Below are 8,755 nucleotides of genomic sequence, written 5' to 3'. Positions count from 1 at the left end.
GAGAATACAAGATGGGTTGAGTCTAACCTACACTTTGTGACCTAAAGCCAAGTTGCAGAAAATTCTTACCTAAAATTTCAAAATCCTTCTCCTCCTCTGTCATTCTCTTTCCTTGATTTATTGTGTGTGTGTGTTTTCAGCCTGTTTTTTGTTTTTATTGGGACAGGGTTTCTCTTTATAGCCTTGATTGTCCTAGAACTTACTTTGTAGCCCAGGCTGACCTCAAACTCAGAGATCTGCCTGCTTCTGCCTTTTGAGTGCTAAGATTAAAAGCCTATGACTTCAATACCTGGCTAGCCTTCCCCTTCTTAAATGCTATGTATATTTCATTTTATTACCTGCCTTCCACAACCACTATCTTCAATTAATTGCCTTCCCTATTCTCAAGGAACTCAAATATTATTGGTGTGGGGCATTTGCAACTATACCGTAAGCAGTAAATTCCATGTATGTCATATCTTCATCTATTTATATCATATGTTTTTTTGTACATTGGATGACTGAAACCTTTTTGTATTATTTTTAATTGCAGAAGGCATTACGACCAGATATGGGCTATAATACTTTAGCCAACTTCCGAATAGAAAAGAAAATTGGACGTGGACAATTTAGTGAAGTTTATAGAGCATCCTGTCTCCTGGATGGAGTTCCAGTAGCTTTAAAAAAAGTGCAGGTAAGATGATGAATGTATCTTAAATGTATTTTAACTGTATGAATTCATGTGAAATTATGGTGTCTAAAAATTAGATGGAAAACAATTTCTGGAATGATTTGGGTCATGGAACTATGGTTTGAGAATCCTAAAAAAGAACATTGTATTTTAAAGGCTGATTTTGAAGGTAATATGGGGTAGAAATTAAGTTTTCCATATCATGTTTGCACAAGGCCCAGGCTAAATCTGTCTCCTCCTCATTATATATATATGTGGCTCTAATACACAGAAATTAATGAGTAGTTAAATCACTTTTTGCTTATCCCCAACTAACTCAACAAATAAATGAGACTCAGACTATGGTTATTTTATTTGGCTTGACAATTACTGGGGGTGTCATCACCCCTAATCTACTCCTCTAACTGCTGGCCTACCTATCTCCCCAGTGGCGTACCCCAGATACTTGCTGTTTCTCCTGGCCATATGCTCATGGTTCCTTTCCCCTCATGGTGGCTTCTTCCTCTCTCCCATTCTTCTCCTTTTCTTCTTGTCTCTCCTCCTCCAACCAGGTCACTCCGTAGCCAATTTTATTTAACCGATAGTTTTAAATCAAGCAACAACGTTTGCACAACTAAAGCTCGTAAGCGTGAGAAGTGATTTGTAGACCTAGACCTCTGGGTATAGAGTTTACCATTAGTATACATAGCAATAGACCAAGCCTCAACACTACTGTCAGGCTTTAAAATGCTGACAACTATTCCCCCCATACCCAACAATGACTGGGGGTGGTGGCAGCTCTTAAGAGGGAGAGCCAAGTTGTCACTCACTAGATGTTGAAGTGGACTGTCTCAGCCGAAGCTCTGCATCTATTTGATATCCAAAGAAGTAACTGAATTCATGAAGTCAGTGAACAGCAGTCCAGCCACATGCCCTGTGACCGGAAGGGAACATGATGGTGGACCGTATTTACTTGGGGGAAGTGATGGAGAGGAGCTAAGATGATTCACCTGTGATTTTAAGTCTCTGCTGTATTAGTGTCTCAGAGTCAGTTTGGTTGGGCAGTTTTGTTCTTTTCAAACTGGTTGATCATTTTCCAGCTCCTCTTCTTTTTTTTTTTTAATTAACTTGAGTATTTCTTATTTACATTTCAAGTGTTATTCCCTTTCCCGGTTTCCGGGCCAACATCCCCCTAGCCCCTCCCCCTCCCCTTCTTTATGGGTGTTCCCCTCTTCCCAATGCCGCCCTCCCCCCAACAATCACGTTCACTGGGGGTTCAGTCTTAGCAGGACCCAGGGCTTCCCCTTACACTGGTGATCTTACTAGGATATTCAATCCAGCTCCTCTTCAAAGCCTGGCCCTAACCCTAGTGTTCTAGTTCCACTGTACATGGGGATAATTATGAGGCACGCCCACTTTCCAGAGCCTTGTCATGTTTCGTTTGTCCTAATGGCGATCCTCAGCCTGGAAAGCACTTGGCTTTCTCCCTCTCACGTGATCCATAAGCTTGTCGTAGCCATTACGGAAACAAAGTTTTCATTCTTATTTCAAGATGGAAGGAAATGTTAGAGTTAGGCATAGATTGCTCAGAGGGGGAAAGCGCTTACCTAGCATGTGTGTACCAGTGTGTTTGATTCCCCTGCATTTCAAAAAAAAAAAAAAAATCACATTTTAGATGAAAGAACCATGTACCATGTGCTTAGATTGTAAACATCTGTTTATAATATCAGTATACCCAATCCTCAGCTTATGAAGTAAACTTTAAAATATTTTTTACTTGTGTCTTTTGCTCATTCTTCAAAAGTATGCATATTATAAAGTTAGTGCCTGCTGAGGTTGACTACAGTTATTTGCTGGTCAAATGCTTGCATGATACTGTGTGTTTTTACTAGTATGCGTATGCAAGGAATTTTTTTCCCATTTGTGCTTCAAAGTCAAAAAGGTGGTCCACAGAGCATGCTTGTGCACCACAAGTTAATTCTGGGTTGTTTTCCAAAGGCGGACTAGTTTATTTTTTCTTTTTTTGGAAGCATAAGGCTGAGGCAAGCGGGTAGATTTGGGTTTGAGATCAGCCTGGGTTAGATAAGTGAGAGCCATCTAGAATAAAGATGTCTGTGTTTAGGAAACACATGACTCGGGGGAAGATTATCCCTCTACTAAAGACTTTAACTCTTATGAAAACTCTACTAAGGTTCCACTAGCTGTCTGACTACCCAGGGCAAAGCGTGCTTCACACCAACTGCGTGTTAAAGCCCGTGGCCTGGACGCCTGCTAAATGAGACTGCAGAATAGAGATGTCAGTTTGAGCTGTTGGAGTTGAAGCCAGACTATAAATGGGAGCGGTTGAAAACAGGAGGAGGAATTTGAGAAGGAGACCAATCAGGATTCTCTACAGATCCTTAGGTGGGGCCATCCGCACGTTTGTTCTCAAGATGCAGTCACAAGTTCCTCCCTCAGTACCTCATGGAGAGAAGACCTTACCATCGCCAAAGGTGCTGGAAGCCAAGGGGTAAAATTCAGAGTATTTCTTGGCTCCCTTCTTGGTTTCCTCTGACAGTAAGACTAGAAAAGGAACAGGGCTCTAGCTCCATCCTGTGATTAGTTTTTAATTACAGAACCTTGTTATTAGAAATAGGAAGAAAGAAGGGGGCAGCGCTATTGGGAAGAAGTAAAAGCTTTTTAGATTTTTAGCATCTGAGCTCTATCTCTGTGCTTTGCTGGTTGTCGTTTGGAAGGTGGAGGATGACTCAGCCTGTATAGTTGCGTTTCTGTCCAGCTTCCAGTGTCTGATTCTGGCTGCCCCTGAGTTGCACTGTGTGCCTCGGGTGCTGTGTGTGTGTGTGTGTGTGTGTGTGTGTGTGCACTCTCGAGGGCATTGTGGGGGGGGGGCTATCAGTTTGCCTTGTCTTTCCTCTTCTTTAATTGATTCTGTGCTGTCTCCCAGTTTAAGCATAACTTTGTACTGAAGAGGCAAATGATTCTGTAGGCCGTGCCCTGCTTCTCTGATTAGGGAATAGAGCGTCAAGGCTTTGTGAGAACTGTATTTGCATCCCAGACATGTTATTGAGTTCTATGATGGATTGCTCTTGTATTGAACGAGGAAAACCACTGTTCTCCATTTCAAAAAGTAATCTGCTCTCCTCACAACGAAAGAGCGTTGCTATCCAAGTGAGGCGCTGCTGTGAAGACTTCCCAACAAATATTCACAAAGTTCCTGAAGAACCAAATACTGGATTTTTCAGGCTACGTTACCAGTCTAGGAGTTGTATTACTGTTCTCAACTCTGTGAAAATCATTCCAGAACTCTTTGGATGTTTGGTGTGTGGATGCTAAAGTATGGCTTCTGTAATATCCTTGTTTGCAAACCTGTAATGGACTATTTATCATCTGTACCCTGAGTTTAGCATTCGGGGTCTGTCCCATACCATTTCGTTCACTTGCACTGGGCCGTGAGTACCAGTGTGCTGAGTTCTAGCTACTTCCCTACAGCTTTGCCTGTGTCTGCAAGTGGAAGGTCTGTCTGTGCTAAAGCTCCTCGCTTTTTCCAAATCGTAAAGAAATCTAGCAGCCTAGAGCGTGTGAGAACAGAAAACAATCTTTTAAAACCCCGTGTCCATTCCATTATGGTTCATTTTGAAAAAGTAAGGTGGTATCTTACCTGCCGCCACGAGTCTGACCTTCTATGTGCGATTCTTTTCTTCCCCGTCTCCGGTTCCTCCCTACGCAGCATCCCTTCCTCCTGATCGAACAGTTAATTTAACTCAATTCCTTGATTACTTCGTGTCATTGGCCAGTGTATAAGACTGAGACCAAAATATTTGTAATAGGATTTAATGAGATTCTCCTGGTCTAAAATCCTGACATAGGTCTCCATGGCAGCAGCCTAGAGGAAGGAGCATAAATAAGTATTCCTTGGAGTGTGAACGAGATAAAAGCACAAGAACTCAAGCATTTTGCAGACATTAGTTGGAAGACAGCATACCAGCCAATTAAGTGAGCTATAGCTTCTGCATTGGCGGCAGGTTTGGAGGGCAGCACACCCAACCTTTGTTCCGACCTTGTTCTTTGTGTGAGTCTGACCTGGTTCGCCTTCCCACCTCCTCACACCCTGTTTCCGTGTAAGGTGTTTCTCTCCTTGGGCGCAGCACAGCCATTTTCAGTATGGCTTGCTTTTCACATCATGGTCACTTCACAGCGAGCTCTGTATTGCAGCCATTACCAAGGGATAGGCTCCCTTCTCCCTGGTCTGTTAGTGCTCTTTTTTGTTTTGTTTTGTTCTTAAATGCATCTCCTCTTTTATCCATTCCTTGCCACCACTCTTGATCTTTCTGAAGCTAGGCTCATGGTGTCTGTACGTCCTTGACTGTCTTCCCGCCATGTTACCTGTTCTGTCTCCTAGTCTCAAAATCCCTAACTATTCTCATCTCTTTTATTTCCTCTGTCAAACCATACTTAGTCATTGACCTCCCCTATCAAGTACCACTCAATATTATACAGAGTTCTTATTTAAGATCTGTTTGACCAGTTTCCATAACTTAATTCGATCCTGGTCAGTTATTATTTTTTAAATAAGTTTTTTAAAAGATTTATTTATTTATTTATTTATTTATTTATTTATTTATTATATATACAGTGTTCTACTAGCATGTATGTCCTGGTCAGTTATCTTTTTTTAAATAAAAATTTAAAAGATGTATTTATTTATTATGTGTAGGATGCTATGCCTGCATGTATGCGTACACACCAGAAGAGGGCATCAGATCCCACTATAGATGGTTGTGAGCCACCAGGTGTTCGCTGGGAATTGAACCCAGGACTCTACAAGAGCAGCCAGTGCTCTTACCCTCTGAGCCCTGTCTCCAGCCCCTGGTCAGTTATCTTAACACATTTTAAAATGGATGCTGTCCTGTCCAGTCTTTCTAATCTGCTTTCCCAGTTGTCTCCAGTCTTCAAGGCTTTGTTCACTTTTATTCATCTTTCCGGTTCCTCCTCCTATGGGGCTCAGGTTACTTCTTGGGAATTTGCAACTTTTCTTTGGAAGTATATTCCTTACAGCTCTAATGAATGTGTTCTAACCACAGGATTAGGAGCTCCTCGCATGAATGGGAGTACGGTTATGTTCCCTATTTACCCTTATGCATTTAGGCCAAGCAGCAGGTTTTATGATCATGGCTGTTTGCTTTCTCACTCAGATCTTCAGAGAAACTGTTACTCTAGTTCCCAGAAGCTTCTTTAAAACCCCGCTGGTCCTCACAGTTAAAATTTGCTGTTTCTACCCATTCTCACAGCTTTCCATGTACCTCTACACAGCCGCACACCTGTACACAGCCATGCACCTGACACAGCTGCACACCTGTACACAGCCACACACCTGTACACAGCCACACACCTGTACACAGCCACACACCTGTACACAGGTACACACCTCCACAGTTGCTTATCTCCATAAGACTGCATCCTAAAGAGTAACCCTATCCCCAAGTAAAGCTTGCTGTGTTTCTAGTTTCATGAAATATTTTCTCCAGTTTTGTAATTTAAAAGAAACCCTAGCCAGATGGTGATGGTGCACACTTTTATTCCCAGCATTCAGGAGGCAGAGGCAGAAGCAGGTAGAGTTCTGAGTTCAAGGCCAGCCTGGTCTAAAACATGAGTTCAGGATAGCCAGAATGGCACAGAGAAATCCTGTCTTGAAAAACAACAATGGCAACAACAAAACAAAACAACAAAAGAAACCCAAGAAGAGCTTACTGATGTACTGAAAGTCAGGCTACCCTGTCTGACAAGCCTGATAAATTAGAGGGCACCCACTGGAGACAGTTCTCTGTAGTTATGGAATAACTGTGGACACAACCAAGTGTCTAGGTTCACTCTATCACATGGCAGATTCTCTGGAATCCATGAGCAGGAAATGGAACCCTGCATCTTAACGCCCGGTCTGGACATGTTGGTAAGCATGAGGAGAGAAGAAGGTTGATGAACTAGAGTGGGAAGAGGGTACTAGAGAGCTTTCCAGCACTACGGGAGAGCTTGTCCCAGACTCACTGCTCAGTGCCTCCCAGCACGACAGAGCTCGCTGTAGAAAATTCTTATGGAGAAGGCAGATTGTGGCTCTCCTTCCCCAACTCCCAGTACCCAGTAAAGGTTGAGGGTTCTGCCTGGCCATTGGGTAGCTTGAAGCGGGGAGGGGGCTTCTCCTGACATTAGAGTTAATTGGGGCAAAACTTGGAGAACAGTTGAGGTGCAGTTAAGTGTGAGGGCTGAAGGAGAAGTGAGGATTTGTCATATGGAAGACAAGGCTACTCGGTGCAGGGACAAGCTACTCCATGAATTTATTCATGTCCTTCAAGGTAGGAGGGTCCAGGAGATGATTTGTATGTGGGACATTTAAAGGTATATGTGTATACATGTGTATATATTAGCTCAATATATACAGTGTATACATATGTACACATGTATGTGAGTGAGTAAATATGCATCCTTACTACATCTTATGTGTGATTTCATAGTAGTTTTTGTATATGAACACACTGTAGCTGTCTTCAGACACACCAGAAGAGGGCATCGGATCCCATTACAGATGGTTGTGAGCCACCATGTGGTTGTTGGGAATTGAACTCAGGACCTCTGGAAGAGCAGTCGGTGCTCTTAACCGCTGAGCCATCTCTCCAGCCCCTCATAGTAGTTTTTAAGAAATGTTTCTATTAAGGTACACAGATGATTCTTTTTTGAAGATAAACTAATCATAACTTTGGATGAGTAATTTGGGTAAACTTTGAAGATGACAGATAAACTCTTTTCAAAACGATTCAGAGAATACCACGAATGTATCAGCTGTTACTTACTTGACCACAACTAACAACTTCGGCTTTAACCAAGAATAAAATAAGTTTTGAAGCCCCAAAAAACTTTGGATTAAAAATAAATGTCTCCTGAAGCCTTCCATATATGTGTGTGTTATGTAAAAATGTCTTTTCCTTTTTACAAAACCCCATATATTTTTCTATTTTCTGTCTTTCCTCGCTCATTAAAATGCCAGGCAGCTTTGAATCTGTGCTGGGAATGACTTATTCCAAAGATTCAGCCTTTACTTTTGTCTTGACATGTTGACTAAAGAAAGATAAGACGCACATTTCCAGTTAAATCCATTTGTAAATATATTTGGTTCAGAAAGTGTTGTCATATTAAATGTGCCAGGAATGAGTATTTTTCCCCAAGGTTTAAAGAACAATTTTTGATATTGTTGAAGAGTCAGTTAAAAATAAACTCTTCACAATTCTAAATTGGCTGAAACACAGTTTGGGCTAAATATTTATTATTTACATGTAGCCTGCCTACAGGTGTGTGTGTGTGCATGATTTTCAAAGGTTCTTATGCTTCTCGCTCTCTGACGTTTATTATTAAAATATTCTTCCAAGAGGCGCTGGTTATTCAGATTATTCCTGTGCCTCTTCGTTTGTGGGTTTTCACTTTTTTAACCATTGAGGCTGCCAATCTCCTTTCTCTTTCTCTTGGGCAGTTTCCCCCCAGGGATTCCGTGATTACCCAACGTACTGACTCTTCTAAGAAGGGTCAGTTATCGCACGGCCTGTGACCAACAGTTCTAAGAACACTATCAGCGTCCATCGTTAGGCAAGAATTAGTCATTTCTCTTGGTGTTCATCTGGAGATATAAAAATACGCCAGGGTCTAATGTAGCCCAGACTGGCTTAAAACTACAGTTGATGATTATTACCTCAAACCGAACAGTGTGTAAAGTTCCTCTTTTCTTCTGTGAGATTGACACTGGATACATTTTAATCAGGGTTACTTTGTTTTCATCCCTGACTGTGGTGTTCACTTATAGCCAGCCAACCTATACCTCCTCCACTTAACCTCATAGAGAGAGTGACTTAACAATAGGCAAGATCCTTCCACCCTCCACTCACTCACCTCTTTCCCCTCTGCCTTCTGCTCTTCCTAGCTTCTGTTTACAGCAAAAACTGTATGAGTCACTACAGTAGACGGAAGGGGCGGAGCTTCAAATATTTAGTCTACTAGGTTTGTGGACGTTATGCTTGTCTTAAATTTTTAATTAACATCCCCAATTTGAATTTTACTATGCTTTTA

At 41.8% G+C, this 8,755-nt stretch overlaps 1 protein-coding gene and 1 long non-coding RNA gene across 5 annotated transcripts in view; one reads left to right on the top strand and one right to left on the bottom strand.

The window, feature by feature from the left end:
- The window catches only part of Nek7 (NIMA-related kinase 7), a 127,446-nt gene that overhangs the window by 70,549 nt on the left and 48,142 nt on the right, over positions 1-8,755 (top strand). For all 4 annotated transcript variants that reach the window (NM_001108346.3, XM_087581224.1, XM_087581221.1 and 1 more), the window contains one exon: positions 533-673. In NM_001108346.3, coding sequence (NP_001101816.1) covers positions 533-673 — 141 coding nt within the window. The remainder of the gene's footprint in view (positions 1-532; positions 674-8,755) is intronic.
- Positions 4,465-8,490, bottom strand: LOC120096259 (uncharacterized). Its single transcript, XR_015635992.1, has 2 exons — positions 8,382-8,490; positions 4,465-4,532 (listed from the first exon to the last, which is right to left on the bottom strand). It is a non-coding gene; the product is annotated as an uncharacterized LOC120096259 (long non-coding RNA).

This window comes from Rattus norvegicus, chromosome 13, assembly GCF_021556685.1.
Source record: "Rattus norvegicus strain SHRSP/BbbUtx chromosome 13, alternate assembly SHRSP_T2T, whole genome shotgun sequence".
Classification (NCBI taxonomy): domain Eukaryota; kingdom Metazoa; phylum Chordata; class Mammalia; order Rodentia; family Muridae; genus Rattus; species Rattus norvegicus.
Note: the sequence above shows the minus strand (reverse complement) of the source record. Positions and strands in the feature narration are given on the sequence as shown.